The 20,057-nt window shown below is 48.9% G+C and overlaps 10 protein-coding genes across 10 annotated transcripts; 4 read left to right on the top strand and 6 right to left on the bottom strand.

The window, feature by feature from the left end:
- Positions 1-1,229: 1,229 nt before the first annotated feature.
- Positions 1,230-1,403, top strand: P153DRAFT_286487 (uncharacterized protein; the record flags this gene model as incomplete). The annotated part of the gene is made up of 1 exon (XM_033663472.1): positions 1,230-1,403. One exon carries the CDS (start codon positions 1,230-1,232, stop codon positions 1,401-1,403), a length of 174 nt encoding a protein of 57 aa, XP_033525644.1.
- Positions 1,404-3,044: 1,641 nt separating this feature from the next.
- On the top strand, positions 3,045-5,126 carry P153DRAFT_374194 (MFS general substrate transporter; the record flags this gene model as incomplete). Its single annotated transcript, XM_033669505.1, has 9 exons — positions 3,045-3,206; positions 3,273-3,353; positions 3,419-3,644; positions 3,697-3,720; positions 3,781-3,852; positions 3,906-4,081; positions 4,199-4,430; positions 4,494-4,654; positions 4,746-5,126. The coding sequence occupies 9 exons, from the start codon at positions 3,045-3,047 to the stop codon at positions 5,124-5,126; spliced, it is 1,515 nt and encodes a 504-aa protein (XP_033525643.1).
- A 681-nt stretch (positions 5,127-5,807) lies between these two features.
- P153DRAFT_383369 (uncharacterized protein) lies at positions 5,808-6,451 on the bottom strand (the record flags this gene model as incomplete). Its single annotated transcript, XM_033670222.1, has 4 exons — positions 5,808-5,964; positions 6,018-6,193; positions 6,260-6,352; positions 6,407-6,451. 4 exons carry the CDS (start codon positions 6,449-6,451, stop codon positions 5,808-5,810), a joined length of 471 nt encoding a protein of 156 aa, XP_033525642.1.
- A 1,834-nt stretch (positions 6,452-8,285) lies between these two features.
- Positions 8,286-9,316, bottom strand: P153DRAFT_364864 (uncharacterized protein). Its single transcript, XM_033667694.1, has 2 exons — positions 8,977-9,316; positions 8,286-8,927 (listed from the first exon to the last, which is right to left on the bottom strand). The coding sequence occupies exons 1-2, from the start codon at positions 9,230-9,232 to the stop codon at positions 8,389-8,391; spliced, it is 795 nt and encodes a 264-aa protein (XP_033525641.1). The 5' UTR covers positions 9,233-9,316; the 3' UTR covers positions 8,286-8,388.
- A 712-nt stretch (positions 9,317-10,028) lies between these two features.
- On the bottom strand, positions 10,029-11,115 carry P153DRAFT_355084 (Aldo/keto reductase; the record flags this gene model as incomplete). The annotated part of the gene is made up of 2 exons (XM_033666550.1): positions 10,029-11,034; positions 11,084-11,115. 2 exons carry the CDS (start codon positions 11,113-11,115, stop codon positions 10,029-10,031), a joined length of 1,038 nt encoding a protein of 345 aa, XP_033525640.1.
- A 433-nt stretch (positions 11,116-11,548) lies between these two features.
- Positions 11,549-12,629, top strand: P153DRAFT_374191 (uncharacterized protein; the record flags this gene model as incomplete). The annotated part of the gene is made up of 3 exons (XM_033669504.1): positions 11,549-11,584; positions 11,697-11,805; positions 11,860-12,629. 3 exons carry the CDS (start codon positions 11,549-11,551, stop codon positions 12,627-12,629), a joined length of 915 nt encoding a protein of 304 aa, XP_033525639.1.
- A 503-nt stretch (positions 12,630-13,132) lies between these two features.
- Positions 13,133-13,825, bottom strand: P153DRAFT_383365 (uncharacterized protein; the record flags this gene model as incomplete). Its single annotated transcript, XM_033670221.1, has 3 exons — positions 13,133-13,324; positions 13,386-13,680; positions 13,746-13,825. The coding sequence occupies 3 exons, from the start codon at positions 13,823-13,825 to the stop codon at positions 13,133-13,135; spliced, it is 567 nt and encodes a 188-aa protein (XP_033525638.1).
- A 1,839-nt stretch (positions 13,826-15,664) lies between these two features.
- Positions 15,665-17,696, top strand: P153DRAFT_394611 (uncharacterized protein; the record flags this gene model as incomplete). Its single annotated transcript, XM_033671324.1, has 3 exons — positions 15,665-15,897; positions 15,947-16,167; positions 16,218-17,696. The coding sequence occupies 3 exons, from the start codon at positions 15,665-15,667 to the stop codon at positions 17,381-17,383; spliced, it is 1,620 nt and encodes a 539-aa protein (XP_033525637.1). The 3' UTR covers positions 17,384-17,696.
- P153DRAFT_335435 (P-loop containing nucleoside triphosphate hydrolase protein) lies at positions 17,547-18,728 on the bottom strand (the record flags this gene model as incomplete). The annotated part of the gene is made up of 6 exons (XM_033665654.1): positions 17,547-17,959; positions 18,014-18,073; positions 18,119-18,253; positions 18,302-18,367; positions 18,417-18,572; positions 18,623-18,728. 6 exons carry the CDS (start codon positions 18,726-18,728, stop codon positions 17,547-17,549), a joined length of 936 nt encoding a protein of 311 aa, XP_033525636.1.
- A 725-nt stretch (positions 18,729-19,453) lies between these two features.
- P153DRAFT_286100 (uncharacterized protein) lies at positions 19,454-20,023 on the bottom strand (the record flags this gene model as incomplete). Its single annotated transcript, XM_033663442.1, has 1 exon — positions 19,454-20,023. A coding segment is annotated over one exon (570 nt), but the record flags the coding sequence as incomplete, so codon positions are not given.
- Between the last annotated feature and the right edge of the window lie 34 nt (positions 20,024-20,057).

Here is a 20,057-nt window from a genome sequence, read left to right as displayed (position 1 = left end):
TACTACGTGAGGTTAGTTAGCCGCACTTACCGTTACTCGATGCGAAGACGAGCTTGAAAGATGTTGAAATTGCTGACAACAATATTTATCCGGCTACAGAGCTAGCAAACAAGTATATAATGACGATTTATTGGTTAAAGATGTCTGGTAAGCAACTTAAGTAGCACTGCTGAGAAGGCACAGCACAAGGTGGAACACTGAAAAGGCATGTGTGCAATGGAACACTCTACGAAACTCAAATGTGCTTCTTTCTCCATTCACGATATGGGTCGTTGGCAAGAGGTCGTGACCGAATGGTGATGTCTATTGTGTCTGTTAGTGCTGCCTGTTCGCTGGTATAAGCTCGGATGAGGAGTCCTACGGGATAATATACTGTTCACCATTTGGCAACTGGTGAGTATGTATTCAAGGTGAGCGTTGCTGGGTCTGTGGCCTAAGGCGGATGTCCGCGGGTACTCCGCGGGCTTTTTGGTGTCCCCACGGCTACATACTCTAGTATGAAGTCACCGTCATCCACGGAACATGAAAGAGAGAGACGCGCTGAGTCTACTACTCTCTTACTTCCCCAAGTTCATTTGTCGTGCATTGTTCTTCACTGCGAGCGACCATTGAGGATGCCTACAGGCAAGTCGACGACCACAAACCGGGCCAAATCGGTCTACTGCTCTAGTATCACTGCCTCTGTAATACACGTTTGAGCATCGAGTGACAGTGAGCATTGTTCATTGTCATCCTTAACCTAGGCTAACGCGCTGACAGTTCTGTGGATTAAAGCAACGCATGCGGTTCTAATCGCTGCGCAGAGTGATGCTGCGCCTGCGCTAGAGACCATTCAGAGCATCTCAATCTCCCCCTTCGTTTTCTCCAACCTGGAAAGTATTTGGCTGCGGTACCGGTCGTTGTTCTTTACTGCTTTGCTGCTTGGTCGAGAGCTGGCTCTTCATCGAATCGACCACCAATGAAACATCACTGTTGCTAGCACTATCCAAAATGATATCGATCGCCGAGCCTAATTGTACTTGGTCGCCACTAATTGTGTTGTTCTCTCATGACTATGGTGTCATAGACAGGACAACTTGCTAATAGTGAAACTTAGGTTGTTAGCTGCGCGATATGGTGGTCTATGCGAAGGCGTGTACCAAACCCAACTTGCTTGCATGACGGTCAACAGGCGGCGCAATATGAATGACGTGAATCTAGTTGAGAGTGAGCTTTGACAGGAGCTGCCAATGTACTACATTCTGCAGCGGACCCACCAAGCCGAAATTTCTCACGGCATCGTGGACCACAATCTCATGTCCGCCATTAGTTCCGGTCAATCAAGCTCTTATGCTCACGTCATGACCGTGGGATTTGAGCTTCAGGGAATAATCCGCGACATTCCGTTTCTTCCAACTAGATAATTACGAACGCGATCCTGATTTCAGCATCCAGGCCTACATATTGAGCTGATCTATGCCTACTTTGTGATATAAGCTTAATCTTGTTACCTCGCGTCTGGATTCAAGAAGATTCCAACCTACGCCTCCTCGCGCGATACTTGCCTCACGTCCGCACGACAGATCATCCGCGGCGAAGGACAACTCTTGCGCTCGCATCATTTCTTTGTGCAAGCATGGCTTTGTCTGACGGCCTTTTCATACCTTTTCTTCAAGGCCACCATTGTCTTGATGATAGATACGTGCCTTAAATTTCACAGGTCTCTATCACAAATCTACACAGGTCTCTCATGGAAATTCTGGCCAAGCATAGTGCTCGGTAGCAGCGACAACAGGCCCCACAGGTGTTGTCTGCACTGCATTATGGAGACGCACCTTCCGCTATCCCTGTAATGAACAGAGAAGCCCCTTATAGGCACTACATGTGCGACCGAACAGTTTTGATTACAAACCCACACGAGGTCACCCTATATGCCTCCAAAAGGGGAAACTCTGCAGGCGCCTTTCTGAACTCACCATTTACCATCTATCACCTTATGACACAGGATTGGGAGGAAAACATGTGTCTCACTGTTATCCACTGGGAGGATTTTTGTTCTGGCATTGCGTCATTATCAATTCTTTGAATGAGGAGGGAACAGCAAAACACAACCTCGTGAATCTCGAATCCTGGCGAGCGGAACGAAGTATTGAGCGGGTGGGCGTGTGTGGCTGGCCAACATAAGGCAAGTTTGAAAGTTTTGGCGCTGCTTGTCTAGGTTCAAGGGAAAATGTAATGGTAATATAACTTGTTTGAAGCTTTTTCTGACACAGTTGGTGCATATCATATATTCAGGCTCGAGAAAGCTGCCGCTAGTACCACGTATGAAACCATCAAATCTGGCAACCTCAACAGTTGCTTGACTCTGAGGCAGCGTTGGAGGCTGTGCAAGTGAGCAGGTACACTGCGCGATACCCGATCAACTGGATGCATAACTCGATTTATTGGTTGGGAATACGGATCTGGCACGGATTTGCGGTGGTGTTGACCAATGCGACGAAAAGTAGGTAGAAGGGGTGTAGTTGAGCCCCGCGCGGGAATAATCAATATCACTCCACTTATGCTCCTTATCTGCTGCATCTATGATGATGCAATTCTCAACAACACGACATACAATAAAGCCTTACGAAGCCTCACCTTCAAGTTAAGTCGATACTGACCATGTTGCGAGATCATTTTGTTAGGCTCAGACACCTCGTCATTGTCATATGTGTAAGGAGTTCTGAACAAGTTCTTGATATGCAACATCACGTTGACTACGCCTCAGTTCTGCGTCAGGGCCCCGCCGCATGTTTTGAAACGTCCCTGAGTGTAAATGTAGGGAACGAAGGAGCACACCGCTTTCTTGTTACTGACTACTTGAAGTGCTTAAAAGCATCATCACGTTGCGCAAATGCAGAATGGTATAACTGAAAAAATCCCTTCGCGACCTCTCTATCATTCCTCGCGTACTACGAGGATTCGTGCACTTTGGCCTACCGCCCAATATACCTTTTGACCACAGGAGATTCCCCAACCACGAGTTCTGTTGTATTTCGATATTACGGCCATGGTCTCCGATAGTCATGACTTCGACTCAGCTCAAATCTGAGGAGCAAGAGCGCCCAAGCAGTGCAGGGAATGACATCGAGGCTCAACACGTCATTGGTCTTAGACTGGCGCTGGTTGTGATTTCGGTTACGGTCATCGCATTTTTAATGCTACTGGATATGTCCATTATTGTCACGGTACGCACTATTCCGAGACATCGTCTCAAGTCAACTTTGATGGCGCAGATGACTGATCAGCTGCAGGCGATTCCTCAGATCACCAACGACTTTCACTCCCTCAGAGATGTGGGATGGTATGGCAGCGCGTATCTTCTCTCCAAGTATGTTTTCTACTGCCTTGAGGACCACAATCTCAGCTTCGTGGATCGAATCACTGATAACTTTCTTAGTTGTGCGCTTCAGCCTTTGTCGGGAAAGTTGTATACGCTTTTATACTTAAATACACATTCTTAGCCTTCCTTTGCGTATTCGAACTTGGTTCCATTCTGTGTGGCGTCGCGAGTACCTCGACTATGTTAATAGTCGGGCGAGCGGTTGCTGGCATGGGAGGATCAGGTCTCACCAACGGCGCCATCACCATCCTTTCGGCGGCGGCTCCGAAACACAAGCAACCTCGTATGTCAACCACAACTCATGTTTGTTCTAGACACGCTAACGGAACAGATAGTTTTAATTGGAGTAATGATGGGCTGTAAGTCTCCATATAAAACGACTTATCATACGTTGAGCAAGTGACTTGACTGTGGTCTAGTCAGTCAAATCGCAATCGTCTGTGGCCCGTTGTTAGGAGGCGTCCTTACCCAACACGCAAGTTGGCGATGGTGTAAGTATCGTTATTCCGTCATTTTCACCGCCATCGACTAACAACTGGACCAGGTTTTTATATCAACCTCCCCTTGGGCGCAGTCGCAGCCTTACTTCTTCTCTTTATCAAGATTTCCGATCGACTTTCTCTACCAGGGCAACTGCATCCGGTACATCGACCTAATACTGCTCGAGATATCTTTTACAAACTCGACCTTGTAGGATTTGCAATCTTTGCCTCATTTGCTGTTCAAATATCCCTCGCCCTGGAGTGGGGCTGATCACAATACAGCGGGCACAACTCCATAATCATTGGTCTATTTTGCGGCGGAGGATTTGCCCTGCTGGTGTTTGTAATATGGGAGCGCCACGTTGGCGACGATGTTGCCATGATTCCCTCCGCAATAGTCAGTAAACGAGAGGTCTGGTGCTCGTGTCTTTCTCTTGGTTTCTTCTCTGGGTCGTTGCTCACCTTCTCCTACTATCTTCCCATCTACTTCCAAGCTGTTAAGAGTGTATCCCCTACACTCTCTGGAGTGTATATGTTGCCAGGGATCTTGGGACAAATCTTGATGGCGGTGACCTCGGGCGCAACTAGTAAGCCTACACTCACGCCTTACAATCATTGGATCACATCAACTAACATTGCTGGTTCAAAAGTTGGAAAGAAGGGATATTACATTCCATGGGCAATAGCCAGCGGTATCATAGTGTCTGTATCTGCAGGTCTAATGTCTACATTTCAACCTTCGACATCGACTGTGAAGTGGGTCATATATCAATTCATTGGGGGATTTGGTCGTGGCTGCGGAATGCAAACGGTAAGACATGTCGGCTCTTAATCCCTTCCTAAACCCTGCTTCTCAAGAACAACTCGACTAGGTACACTTATGCTGACATAGATATTTCCAGCCTATCATCGCAATCCAAAATACCCTTTCTCCGCAGCAGGGTGCTCTTGGAATCTCCCTTGCAATATTTGGACAAACATTTGGTGGTTCGCTATTCTTGACCTTTGCCAAGATTATATTTAATGACGGTCTAACATCTGGCTTGCGCACCTACGCTCCTACAGTGGACGCGCAGGGGGTAACAGCTGCAGGTGCAACGGGATTCAGACTAGTAGTGTCTCCGGAGAGCATTCCTGGTGTTCGACAAGCCTACAGTCAAGGAGTTGATCACACTTTCTATTTGGCAGTGGGCGGGTCGGTGGCCATGTTCGTGTTTGCCTTGGGGATGGGCTGGCAGAAGGTCAACAATGATCCGAACGGTGAAGTTGTTTCAGTGGAGTAGCTTGAAATCCATCGATTACCGAGAAACGGATGGATGCTTTGTATATGACAGCCTGTATCGTTTATTTGCCATGAGTAGTCAAGGCATAATGAGTCGTTGATAGCAAACCTTCCATGATTTACTTCTAAAAATGTGTTGAATTTACCGATTCAAAGCACTTAATGAATATTTTGTACGCAACCATAAGAACCCGTGTGGAGTTATGTAGGTGGTTCATCATGATCTACTGATAAAGAAGCCAATCTATAGATAACAGACGCAGTAGACAGTTTTCAAGTCTTTAGATTTTACTAGTAAGACCTTGAATTGCAGCCTTGGAAGCTGTAATAGTTACCTTTAGGCTTAGAAACATCCGCCAGAATGTTAATCCCTGCTTGTCCACTCAAGAGGTCAAACCAGCGTAAATTTACAGCCCAGACTAATAGATCGAAATCTTCGCAAACGCTATATTCACTAACTTGACAACTGTCTATTATGATTTAATCTCTTAACCGCCGCCGACTTTGCCTGTGGCTTGACCACATACCCTACATCGATCGTGAAAGTTGAGTGGTCTACCCTCTTTGCGCAATACTATTCATTCAGAGACGCTCCTTCTTAGTAAAGAGCCTCTATTTTTCTGGTTAGACAGGCTCTAGTGTGGTTTCCTAGCAATCGGTTACTCTTATTGGAGACTGTCGGTTACTCCCTGATGACGTCCTTGTCACTATGCGACACTTTTCTATATATTGCTTTCTTGGGCTCCTTCTTGATGTCGATATTCGAGACGAAGAGTGCATAGTCCAGCGTGAGAAAATTTGCTGGGACGCCAATGATGTGAACAACCGAAAGGAACTGGCTATAGGAACATGTCAAGTTGCTATTTGCGACAATGAGCGGGAACCTATCTACACGTAGGCGTTGATATCATCGGCAATCAGTGCATCTGGTACTGCGCCGTAGACCGACAGCGGCGATTGCTGTATTCGCCTCGAAAGGCGCGTCTGGCGCTTGCTTGCGCATGTCCTGCACAAATTCGGACGAAAATGTGGCTTCGACAATAGCGAGACCACCAAGGCACGAAAGGGCTTTAGTACAGTATTAGGAGCGAGTGCGAGTTATGACCACGATGGAAGTATCTGGCAGAAGTTCACCATGTCGGCCGCCTGATTGATCAACTTTGGTGTATCGTCGTATTCAGCATGCGTAACGAGCAGGATGTTCTGCAGAGTTGTACGGATACAGATCTGTTATAATTTCCAGTCAAATCAGTTGTGAGAGCCAACTGGGACAGTACTTACTGCGACGAGGATCTGGTGACTAGTCACAACTCCGAACGCGGTCATAATGTGCATTAGTCCAGCGCCGACAGCGCCAATCACCAGTCCGTCGACATGATGTGGCCAATAGCTGCTCTAGCAACCTCTCTGTCAGTGAAGTTCATTGGTAGTCCGATGTTAAAGAAAAATAATATCTACGGACAGATTTTCCGGATACAGCAATCGAGATGACAGCGAACGGCATGAGCAGGAGTAAGCCCACACCACTTTTCTATCGCAGTATTGTAGAGCAACAGCATGGTGAAGTTGCGTGGCTAACCCATAGACAAAGCCGACATAGCCGACGCTATCATACATGCAGCCTGCGAACGCAGAGGCCAAGGGTGCATTCCAAATTAGTAGGGTACATATAGCAAACATGATTATCGCTCATACCGTGCTATGTATTTTACTAAAGAGCAGGACGAGCATAGGATCATAGCGGAATTCGGTGTAGAGTTTGCCTCTACCCACGAGTAGCGCTGATTGTCCCAGTACAAGGTCTCCTACGTACGCCGAACGAGAAGGTCGAATGTCAGGCTGTCATTGTTATAAAATTTCTGAGAGTTGAACAAGAGAATTCAAGACACGAGGAAAATGTTTCTCGGGAAAATAGAGAGTTCCGTCTGCTATGGGAAAGGAATTGTTCGCCATTCTTAGTCCGTCTCTAGGATTTACCCAACTCTAGAGTCTGACTTGACCGTGATCAGAGAAAGATATCTCTTAACAAAATACGTATAACCCACCATGAAAGACATAAAGAATCTGGTAGTCTATGTTACGTACTCTCAATAGGCAAGCATATCAAGTCGTATGACAGCACTTCTCGACGATGAGGAAGGGCGATAAGGCCGAGCCGAGTAATCGTCTAAAATGGAAGAGTCACTTCTGGTTACTATTTTTCAGCACCACCAATACGCCATAAGGATCTATCTGCGACTCAGACTGGGAAGGTATGCTCAAGAGAGTGCAAACTTTCTTTTGGTACTGAGACGGTCCACATAATAATGAGTAACACTAGCATCTAACAGGTTCAACAATTTACACCTCTTGAACCTGCTAACACAGTAAAAACAGGATATAACGAGGTTATGTGCTGCCCGAGCGGTGTCTAGGTCGAGACTTTGGGCTTATCCGTGAAGATTGATACCATTCCAGAACCTTTACTCGACGTTATCATCCAAATCAACAACGCTGTATCTTGTCTTCACGATTATCTCTATGTTCACTTGAAAAATCTCAGATTGCTCTGTTTCCTCATCATGGTTGTCCATCGCTTGTAGCGTTGCAGGAACTTGATGGTATGATGTTTGACAATATAGGCATGGATGGACCAGGACAAGCTTATTGCAAGTAAGATAGACATTACCTGTTCTCGGCCCAACGGCTAGACGAAGGCTGAACTTATTTTGTGCCGAGTCTCACAAAGAATTGTATCCTTCTGTCGGAGTTCCGCGGACTCATACTGTCCATCTGCAACCCACAACTCGATGAGTCTACATACACTCCCTCAAATGTCGACCTTGAGACGAGTATGAAAATTGTCTAAGTTGGATATCCCACGGCACTCGTCGCCCCGCTGTGGTTTGAGATATGTCGCAAGTATCCAGGCAAACTTCCTCGACCCACGGTCTCAACATTCTACGGGAGGATATTGTTGGTTGAATGGCACGACGACCATGCCACGTGAAAGTGTTCCAATCTACATGTTCGGAAGATGGCTGGTAGTCGGAGCAGTTTAGCGGTTCGATTCGTCCTTTACAGTGTCGCTTCAAGCGGTAGTTCCGCGACCAGCGCCTCAGGAATTGTCTTTAGCTGGATTGAGTAGATGGAGTTAATAATGTGATGTCAAGGGCTTTGTGTGAGGGGTTACACCAGTACTCCTTGATCAATGAGTACGCAGATTGAATATTATCGATCGTTGTAAAGTATGAAGCTTACTCTAGAGCGCTGCCAATGCTCGTTTACTGCACCAACTTGTACATACGCTCCACATCCTCACCCTGAATGCTATTCACACCATCTCTCACCACGCCGTCAATCGCCTCCTCGATCCCCACACTCCCCTCAAACAGATCAAACCACCCCCTCGTGTCGTCTCTTGCAAGCAACCCGACCGCCACATCCGCCGTATCCTTTCGCGTGACCTGCCCCTGTGCGCCTGCATGCCCAAGCTGAACTTTCCCTGTCCCTCTCGCATTCGTCAACCACGTGGGCCGTAGACTGATAGCCTGAAATGGTGCGCCCCCACCCTTAGCACGCTTGTTCGCCAGCGCAACGAGGTACTCGTCCGCGTCAAGCTTTGCTTGCTGGATGTCCGGGTACGAGCTTCGCTCTGACACGTATTGCCTGTACTCCGAGTCTGACCACCAGGGGGCACGGTTGCGGCGTGCGGCAGGAAACGAGATGAAAAGGAATTTCGTGACGGTGGGGGTGTCGGCTGAGGCGCGCATAAAGCTTTTTGCTGCGTCGCGGTCTACGCCGAAGGGGTTGGACATGGAGCCTAGGAGATTTGAGTATTTGCACGTGGTGACGTGGGTGGGTTGGCTTACCAGCAGCAAATATGACAAAATTCGGTTTCGCCTGTTCAAGTACACTTTGCGCCTCGGCCGCGCCCCGTACCTTCTCCAAGTCATACACCATGGTCGTGACTTTCCCGTTTTGTCCTTGGCCTAATTTCTCGATTTCGGATTTCTGCCCTGGCCTGCGAATCACGCTGACGACGTCCCAGGAACGTGCGAGCATGGCTGTGGTCATCAAGCGGGAGATGCCGGCATTGCCGCCGAGTATTAGGACACGGGGGGCCATTCTGGGGGATTGAGGTGATGGAGTGTAGGAGTTTGATGAGTAGGATTGACTTTGAGGGGTCGACTGAGGATACTGGGACTAGTTATATACATACCCAGGCACAACGTCGTCCGTCTGTCGTGGATTTAGTCAGGTAAATCCGAGCGAAATCTATCCGTTAGCTGCATAAACGCCGGGAGAGGCAGTGGGGCGAGTAGCGTCATGGTAAGCCTGCATGGAAACATCTTTGCAGGGCATGTTTCGCGTAAAGCCGGGTGGCGCTCGGGCCTGTGCGAGCCAGCACTCAGCCGACATCACGCCGATCTTGCACTTGAGTTTGGTGATTCAGCTCGGCCTGCTAACGCACCGTTTGGTAGCTCACCAGACAGCAAGGAAATGGAAATACCTTTGATTTCCATCGAGAGCAAGTGCAATGATGTCATGGCTCTCGGTTGATCGAAATTCCAAGACACAAGGTGCAGCGTAGTGGTGCAACAGCTGAACAGTTGGAAGTAAGCTTGGCGTAGGGATTGTATGCCAGAACTTTGTCAGAATACGCCTGAAGTGTATTTCTATGAAATTCCATTGGTTAGTTTTGCCCCTTGGAGTAGCGACAAAGGATGCCGCTTACTTGCAGATTTTGCAGTTGATCGACAACAGGGGAGCAGGGGTAACTCGGAGTTTCGACACTGATGCGACTCAATGAGGAACATCGAAAACACAAAGTCTTGGATGGTAAGGCACAGATTTGATGGTTCTCGTTTCTTTGTTAATAAAAAGCTTCAGCATGCACTTTTCCATACAGACGACTTCTTTTCTAAAACGGGAAGGGCATCTTGGGAACATACAGCTCCTCAAGATACTTGACCTCCTCCTCGGTCAGCTCAACCGCGGTAGAACCCACAGCTTGATCAATCCTCTCCTTAGTCTCCAGCCCGCAAATCGGCATACCGCCCTTGCTAATCAGCCACGCCTGCGAGATCTGCGCCATATACACCCCCTTCTTCTTCGCCAGCTCCTCGACGCGATCCACAATCGCCTTGTCAGCCGCGTGGTCCCCGCTGCGGAACAGCATTTTGAGGAAGGGGTCGATCTGCTCGCGCTTGTCGCTGCGATCGCTCCAGGAATGCGTCAGCACGCCCGCGGCGAGTGGAGACCACGGGAACAGGCCGACGCCGGTTGCGTTACAGTATGCGTTCATTTCGCGCTCTTCCTCGCGGTAGAGAAGGTTGTACATGCCCTGCATTGATATGAATTGATGCCAGCCGTTCGACTTGGCGACGTTTTGTAGCATTTGGAATTCCCAGGCAAGCATCGAGCTGGCGCCGATGTAGCGCACCTTCCCGCTCTCGATTACGTCGTTGAGCGCCTTCATGATCTCCTCTGGCGGCACGTCGCGGTCCATACGGTGGATCTGCAGCACGTCGATATGTGTTCCAAGACGCTCTACGCTGCGGTCCACGGCGTCGAGAATATGCTTCCTGGACAGACCAATCTGGTTAACTCGGGGCCCGTTGTTGTCTGTCAAAGTCGCGGGGTCAATGGGACCCTTCGCCTCATCGACAAACTGGAAGCACTTCGACATGATGACGAGCTTGGAGCGGGGAATGTTGTAGTGCTTGATGGCTGCGCCGAGGATTTCCTCTGCTTTGCCGTTGGAGTATGTGTCGGCGACGTCCCATGTGTTGATACCAGAGTCGAAAGCGTGCTTGAGGATGGGGAAGGCTTCTTGTTCATCGAGGAGCCACGGCTGCCAGTTCTTGTCTCCAAAGCTCATGCAACCCAGGATGATCTGGGAGACCTTGAGGCCGGATTTGCCCACGCTGTGTAATGGTTAGAACTCAGCCAAGACGAGCTGGATATGCTGCCTACCGGACGTATTTCATCGGTGGTAGTGATGTCATGGTTGCGAGACGGAAAAATGTATCTGTCGCAAGGTCGAGAAGTTCAATGTGTCGAGAGATGGGAATGGATTTAGTTGAAGCTAGATGATTGCTCTGGTGGGTAGAGTTTATATATCGACCATGGACGTTGCTCGTACTCAGCGACTAACCTCGATTCGGGTTACGAATGGTCTGAGGGACTGGAAACATCCAAAACCCACAAGATAAGCTGGGCGCATTAGATTCGGCCCTACCAGGTAACTGCGTTCAATAAATCCGGCCTCGAGTTTGTTACGTGGAAGCGGGCCGACTAGCAGGGCCGAGTCGGATTAGCGTACATGTGCCTAGTGCGTAATCCACCTGCATAAGCGTGGCCGTTCCCCGCATCCCAACGACTGTTGTTGCTATGTTGCTCAGGAAAAACTCTACAATCTGCAAAGCCTGTTAAAACAATATGCAAGTGGAACCTTCTGGCGTAAACCAGCCAATGGTAAGCGTGCATTGCGTTTCGTGACGGTGTCCAATGACGATTAACGAATGGACAGGAGCCGACTTACGTCACGAACATAAGCTCTGGACAAGATGTGCTCAGCCGACTAGAGAGACTCTACCCGTTGACAGATGCTTGGGGTCCCCGGGACGACTGGACGGGGATCACCAGCTCAGTCGAGAGGAAGAAACGGCAGAACAGAATCAACCAAAGAGCATTCCGTCAGTTCCTGGCCCGGCCCACTCATGCAAGCAGCTGACCAAAAACGTGTGTAGGTCGAAGGAAGCATGCTCCATCTGTTGAGCCGCAATCGACACCGACTAGCTACAGGAATGCTGTATCACCCTCTGCACGCGAGCATGTCGCAGGACACATCGAAGATGACGCACCAGAAACCCCCGAGCCGCAGGAGCCTAGCCACGACAGCGGGTTGATGCACGGCGGGCCCGTCCTCCTGACCTGTCCGCGACGCATCGCACAGAGGCGTGCACTCATCAGACACGCCTACCAAGAGTACAGCCTGCACGCTGCGCGACCCACCAATCTTCCCATTATCATCCGACTCAACGTGCTCAACGCGCTGGCGCGAAATGCAGTCCTGATGGGCTTTCCACCCGAGGGACTGTGTCGCGACGAGATGATCTCACCGTACACTGAGAAAGGCCCGCCTACCCTGGCGATGCAAACGTCGTGCCCAAAGGCATTGGAGCCAACGCAACTACAGCGCACACTCCCGCACCACCCCTGGATCGACTTGTTCCCCTTCCCCGCTTTCCGCGACAACATGCTGCTCGCGATTCACGCTGGCATCTTCGACGAGGACGAGCTGTGTATGGATCTGCTCAACGTCGAAGCGGAAGATATCGGCGTCAAGCCGGCGCTGATCGTGTGGGGGGACTCGTCGGATGTGTGCGGATGGGAGGCCAATGTGCCTTTTCTCCGCAAATGGGGCTGGCTCGTGAAGAGCTGTCCCGAGATCATCGAGGGCTCGAATTACTGGCGCGAGAAGAGGGGCGAGAAGAAACTCGTTATTGAAGCGCCTTGAGTGGGTGATGTCGGGTGGGGATGGGCGTTGGATTCTAGGGTTTGCTGCCAACTGCGCGGTCGATAATCAATCACTACTAAGCGCTTGCCAAGTCAGGATGCACAAGTCATTCTACACCGTATCCATCGTGTCGTTCGAAACTTCGTGTGCTGGTGTAGGTAATGACTTGGTTGATGCCGTCGCGATCATGCTTGTTTGCAGGCTGCGTCGCGTCCCGCGAAGAGGCTACTACTTTTAGACTCTTGGCAGTCGTAACATCCGCCATCTGATCACGACTTCCATTGAGCCTGGTCTTCACTACTTTCTACCTAATCTTCTCTGCGATTTGCGTGCTCATGAAACGCATTCCAGGAGTGCGCGTATACATCCCTTGACTGCGTCAGCTTCGACATATCTCTACGTCATCGCTCATGTGACCCTGTGCCACGATTTCCTCTCCAGCGATTGGTCGAAAGGAGCGAGAACACAAGCATTCTCAATAAGAGCACTAACAACAGCACCGCCTAGTAAGGCTCATCGTCGCGTTTCTTCTTATACTCATTGAAGACCTCCTTGGAGAAAGTTTGGCCCGTCTGAATAGCCGTTTCGAAGAGCTGCGCATACGAGACATCCACGCCTGGCTGCACCTCCTTGAGCCAGGGCCAGCTGTCCCGCAGAGCGCCCAAAGTGGCGAGGAGCATTTGCAAGACGAACTGCTGTGGGAGAGGATAGTAAGTAGGCAGAGCATACGAGGGAAGAGGGGGAGGAGCGACCTACGGTGGAAAGCCTTATCGTGTCTGTCTCATCACCTCCGCCCTCATCCAACTCAGAAATCGACACGGGCAAGAAGGGCGTCGCATCGTGCGCGAACCTTCCATTCTTCATCAGCACCCGACATTCCTCAGTGATGTAGTTCGATAGCCGACTACTTGACTGATTCGTAGCCGCGGCGAACGCGCTGAAAGACTTCTTGAGTGTCGGGCTGTTGCTAGTATTGACAGACTCTCGCGTCTGCTTCAGCATCACGAAATGAACGCGGAATATGCGCGTCAGCTTGACGCCGAGGCGGTAGCTGGCGCCTATTGTAGATTGAGGGTCGCGTCGGACGGAAGGGCTTGCGTGTCAAGCCATCGCAACTTGTCTTCTGATGTCTTGGTGTGCCAGTCTGCTGGGACAGCATCGGTTGCGTATGTGCGTGACAGGGTTTGGTTGGACATGGTAGGTGTAGTGCCGTGCTTCAGGGTGGGGCAATGTAAGGAGGAAGCAACGATGAAGACAGAATTGCTGACAGGTCAAAAGTGCTAGATAGGGATATTGCTCCGTTGATGCGCGCACACGCGTCTATCACCACGCGACTCCCGCGCACTCCGTTCCCCGCGAAGATCTGGCGCCCGGGAGCAGCCGCATTCGGAACCTGTGCGCTGCGATGCCGTCAACACGGGCGATCAGGAGTTATTCGTGCGACCTGCACTATCCTACAACTCGTTGCAAAATTTCTCATGCGATGGCTCTGCACGGATGCCTTGTGCCATCTACATAGGACTGCAGAGAGCGGCTTGGTTAGGCCACGATACGATTGTGGCGGGGTAAACACTACTACCAGTACCCCACTATAGCAAGTATAGATAGACGCTAATAGTAAGGAACGTATCTGCAGCGCATCGCCACCCAATCCATTGTTGAAGAGATCAGGTTTTAAACAACTGACTTCACGAAGTGCTCCAAGAGCAAATATCCCCAAATTAGCAATACACGTGGGAACATACAAATTTGTAATGACAGTAAATTCTAGCACACCAACTCCCCACAATTATAAACAACTGTTGTCAACAGATCTATCTTTTCAAGGTTGTTTAGAGTCTGTCTTTTGGCCATTGTTGAGGCCAAATCCATTCCACGGTTGTGTGTTTCTGTCTCCCAATAGCCACCAGGAAAGAGGTAGAATATCACTTTCGTGGGTACGCTGGACTATTTCGTGTCCGTCCAACGGTCCTGTAACGCTATCGATCGCGTCTGCGAGTTCGGTGTCGAGCCAGGCTCCGATACCCTTGAGATCTAACAAGTAATCTCCAGTTTGACTATATTGGGTCAGTACATTAAATACGTTGACGGAAAGATACCGATTTACCTTTCTTCTTTGGATTGAGATTCTCTTCTATCGATGCAATAGCTAACGTGTTTCTTGCGGGTAACTTGATGCTTAGGTGTTTCTTGTTCTGTTAGTAAATCAAGCTGAAAGAGATAAATCGATGTCGGTCTTGCCTACCTATGTTGTTGGTTGGTCTTGTCATCTTTCGATATACTAATCGATGTAGCCATAAAATGTTGGGAAAGATACCCAAGCGGAAGATTGAAACTGCTACGGGATACTTATACTTGTACTCTACTCTCAGAAATGACCTGGGTAACACGAAGGCTAGTGGCTATAGGAGAGACTGTTCCGCAGTGACGGTGGGCAATAGTAAATTACAGGCGATAAAAGTGCATTAGAGTCTCCTGAATTCTTGCTTCGCTCATTCCACTGTAAATGACCGCCGCTATAGATTACGTATACACCTCAGATACTGTTTTTTGGAGGTGCATAAGCACAATGTACGTTATAATTTGCTAATAGTTGATGCGGACCCACATACACATACATAGTCACCAAGCATCCCGAACCAAGAGATTGCAGTACCTGAAACCTAACACTGCATAGAAGTATGCCTGTTGACAGAAGTGCGATGGTGAGATCAGACACAATCAGTCAGCCTTGCCGTATGCACTTTTGTCTGATTGGCCCACAACTAGTCAGTCTTGCTGAATGCACTTTTGTCCAATTGGTCGAGCCTGCCATGCACGTTTGACGATAACGCACGGATCTTCGTAGAAGTGCGGCGACACGGGCTAGCTGATCTTACGCCTCGCTGCCTAGACCTTCGCCAACAGCACTTGTTAAACTGAGTTCTTTGCCATCTACAGTCAGACATCCTATCACGGGTCCACCTTCTTGTAGGAGGTGGCTTGTCATTTCCCTACTGTAGCCCATCTTACAATCTTGGACTTTTTGTCTATCTATGGAAGTTTCAAAGGATTCTGTACAGTCTGGCGATGCACATTCAGCCTTATCGAAGGTTGTAGGATCAAACCAACAAAGCTCACGGCCGAGAGCTAAACAACCACGTCACAAGCATTCTCAAGAAGAATGGAACGAACTACGCGGTGTTATCACAGATCTCTACATCAAATCGGACAAGAAGGCTGAAGAAGTTCTTGAGATCCTGGAGACAGGTTACAATTTTCGGGTTGGGTCAGTTGGATGCAAGCTATAGCATCTTGCACTTGCTCATATTCGACAGTCTTCGCAAATTCAAGGATTGGCTCAAAGAAAATGGCATCTCAAAAAACGTCCAGAAGTCCGATATGTTCATTTTGTACACCAAACGTCACGCTCGCCTAATCACTGAGGGCAAGAAAACAAATATCTACAAAGACAAAAGCCTTTTGGATAACGCTCGTTTTGATCGGTTTGGTGAGAGGAACTGCCTTGATGTAGACGCGCTGACCTATCAGACCGCTGGTAGGGAATGTCCATGATAGGCGAAGTTCACAGCTAATGCCTATTGTTAGCAACCCCAGACGGTTATACATATGCAACACCACACGCCGCTGGTACGGGTATAGACTGGGAACCTGTCTTGGATTCCACGCTACTTCAATTCTCTACCACACCAAGGCCTATGCAAGCAATTTTTGGGGATGTCTTCGATGTAGAGAGCTGTTTCGAACAAGATGCCCATATCCACCAAATCGGAGTATTTGGGCTCAGGATGGCTTCTGAGAAACACAATGAGGATCTCTCAGTACTACTCCAGCAGTGCCTACCGTTGGCTAAGGATCTCATGGATTTTGTCTCATTGCCTTCAGCTTCCGTTGCTCACGATGTGTCAGACCTACATCCACCAGATATAAGAGTACCCAAGGTCCAAATCACGTTCACTGGGAAGTGTTCGAACATATTTACTGAACCTTCGATAGCCGACGTTGTATCCTACCTGAAGCATTCGGAGACGTGCTCGAGGTTGCTACAGCTGAGCTCAGCAGACCAGGGAAGATGGAAGCAGGATTGGTATGCGATGGATCCGGACGAGCAAACCACGTCTAAAAGACTTTGTGAGACCTTTCTCGGGATACCGAACAGCTATAATGATGCAATGGTATTCATGCATATCTCAGTATTACTTTCGTCGCCGAAGGATCTAGCGGATACTGTCATCGCAAGAATTTCTCTTGGAGTCGATACAAGGGACGTTCCGGAGTGTAGGATATGCCAGCGAAAGGTTGTGTCTGTGGACTGCATTAGCGGAACACGAGCAGTTCAGTTGAATGTGCCTCTCCAGTCAGCATGGAGTGGGAGTTGGAAGCCATCACAAATCTCAACCACCGAGATCACGGAGCACGTGAGATGGTGTGACTACGTCTATTCCCTGAGAGGGTGGTTCATTCACCTCTCCTCTTGTGTGCGCAGGTATGAAACTCTTGTGAACGACATGGAACGTACGGATTCGGATTGGATTGAAGAAGACGAGAACGAGATATGGGATGAGATTTGGGACCCAATGGACGTATGCACGCCCTTGCTGACGTTCCAGCCATACAATGTTGCGACTCCTGCGGCTTTGTGTGCGTTCAACGATTTTGGACTTGTGCTTCCTGAGAGTTCTGAAGAAATGGATAGTCCCAAGTTCGAACCTGATGCTACTGACGTCGATGTTTGGGATCCCAATGGGAGTTGAGGAATGGCGTAAAGTCGCAAAGAAAATGCAAAACGAAGAGCTTTTATGTATTTTGTATAGTTATCTGAATTAGACTGGGCGACCGTCCGAACACCTCCTCGTCATCCAGTGTTCGGCTGGGGCAGCTTACCACCTTCAATGAGAGGTATGGGATAGCCAATGTTCACTCAAGACGAGCCCTCTTGGCTGGTGGCAAACTCGATTCTGACTCAATGACCTTCCGCGGAGCAGTGTGCCGGATTGCCGTCTCCAATCCATCGTATGAAAGTTTCTCCTTCTTGATAGAACACAGCCTAGTGGATATCTTCACTGCATTCTTGAGCTCTCTGCCGTTCAACTCCCAACGCGCCAGACGCCAATAGTCTTGTTCAGACAGGTCAGTGGACTGTGCAAACACGTTTGAGGAAGTCGCGAACTCTGTCATGGCTTTGAGAAGCTTGCATCGTGCTGTTCTGTCTAGAGATGGATACTCGAAGTGAACGTCAATGCGGGAAGAAAAGGCCTCATCGATCTTCTCGGGGAAGTTGGTTGTCAATAATACCACTCCAGAGTAGTACTCCAATTGGGTCATGAAAGCTGGTGTATAGTTGGTATGTAAGTTCAGCCAAAATAATATATATCTAGACTTACTTCGCACGTGACTGGAACGGTGCGTCTTTTCATCGGTGTTTCCGAGATACGCATCAGCTTCTGATTCATGTTTAGTCTATGCATCATGACTCAGGAAAGACCTACCATCTATAAGGAGAACAGCGTTCCATTCAGTGGCTAGCCTGAACCAGGTCCCTAATTCTTCTTCCAGATCTTCATCATCTTTTCCTAGTGTTTCAGCTTGGATACGCAAGAAAGGGCGTTGTGCTTGCTCAGCGACTTGGAAATTAGCACCGTTTTTATGCAAAGCAAGATTACAGTTCTTACCAGCTTCCGCCGTTAGGGTCTTCCCAGTCCCAGGTGGTCCGCTCAACAGAACGACAAACCCATTTCCTTCACGGTCATTCGAGAACCCAAATGTTGAACGACGGGGAAGAAATACCTTTTCCAGCAACGATATCTTGCCCGATATCTCGAACCTGTGCATGGCTCCTCACAAGCGTGAGTAGCAGATCCTTCGAATCTTCGGGAAAGACAAGTCGTCCGAAAGCCCAATCGTTCCAATTGACCTTATGAACATAGTCAACATAAAATGTGCCTATCCTCGTTATTAAAGTCTGTCATCGTAAAATATGTAATTGAACTCACCCCATGTATACGACTTCAGAGAGTAACCCGCAATGTATGGATCCAAAAGAAGCAACCAATGAGGTTTGGATGATACAATCTTCACATTTTTCTGGATGTGTTCCATCGAAGGTCGGACTTTTGAGCCTCTATGTTCGAAATGATTCCGGAGTTCCTCGTCAACATCGGCCTCGTCGGATGTTAATCGAGTAACAGAAAGATTGCTATTGAATTTGTCGTAATTATACGGGTTGATCATGATACGTTCGCCAGCCTATGGTATACTTAGCCTCGAGCACACAAGAACTATAGAGAGGAGAAACATACCGAAAAATTGTGTTTTGATCTTTGCCTAATGTCCTCTTTGTGTTCGATTGGATTGTACTCAGCGTGCACCATTTCCTGATATCGAAGGACTTTAAGGCTGCGCTGAAGCGTGCTCCTTTCTAGACTCTCACGGCTTCTGTGGAACGATAGAGGATAAACACTCAGTTCGCAGATTTGTCGAACACCCCGAAAATCGAGCTCTGTGAAGCGCCGTGTCTTGATGCCGTAATTGAAACCATCAAAAGCGACGTACTGGCAAACGAGTGTTTTGGTACCCATTTCGTAACATGTGACCTCAAAGAGGCATTCTTGACCTTGGTGGTTTGAGACGACGATGATGCCTTTAGGAAAAAGCGTCCACAGATGTGGGTAAGTGATCAGTTTCTTCTCGTGGAGATTAGTCACTTCACGAGTCGTCTCGCGAAGCAGTTCGTCCGCCACTTCTTTCAGAACTCCAAGGTGTTGTCTCTCTTCTGAACCTTGCTCGCATGCATCGCATGCTTCGAGTATTCCTGAGTAGGCGAAGAACAGGTCCGAGAAAGGCGCATTCACCATCACCGAACCTTTTGCCGTGCCAACTCGTCCTATCTTTTGGAAGATAGGCTCGAGAGCTTTCAGGATGATGGGGCTTTGGATAAGAAGCCACAGTGGGCTGATAGTCTTCAAGCCGCCTAACGTCTCCTTGGAATGATCTTTGCCATGATACACGCGGATAGCGACCCCGTCGTACTTTTCCTGTGCTTCCTCGGGCACTTGCTCAGGTTGCTTTTCGACCCAATTTATGCAACACTTGCATGTGGGCCGGCCCTCGTAAAACTTTTGGATGGTTGCATTGTTTCCCTTTTGGTCGTCTTTGGATTCAAGCGATGGCAACACTGGGGCTACGCAAATCTCATTCAGCATTCGGTTCCATTCTGCCTCAAAAGAATCGACGACATGTGCAGTTGATGTATTTGGCTGGTGGTGCAGAGGTGGCACTAGACCTGCACTGTGCGATTGATGATGATCGGTGTCCAAAGGTACGTGGATGCCGCCCACAGCCAGTGCTGCTTCACCCGAAAGGTCGCCTAATGGGATATGATACAAGTCTGGCATTTCCCAGATGGCCGGGGCTGACATTGTATGAGGT

The sequence above is a fragment of the Dothidotthia symphoricarpi genome, assembly GCF_010015815.1.
Source record: "Dothidotthia symphoricarpi CBS 119687 unplaced genomic scaffold P153scaffold_6, whole genome shotgun sequence".
Classification (NCBI taxonomy): Eukaryota; Fungi; Ascomycota; class Dothideomycetes; order Pleosporales; family Dothidotthiaceae; genus Dothidotthia; species Dothidotthia symphoricarpi.
Note: the sequence above shows the minus strand (reverse complement) of the source record. Positions and strands in the feature narration are given on the sequence as shown.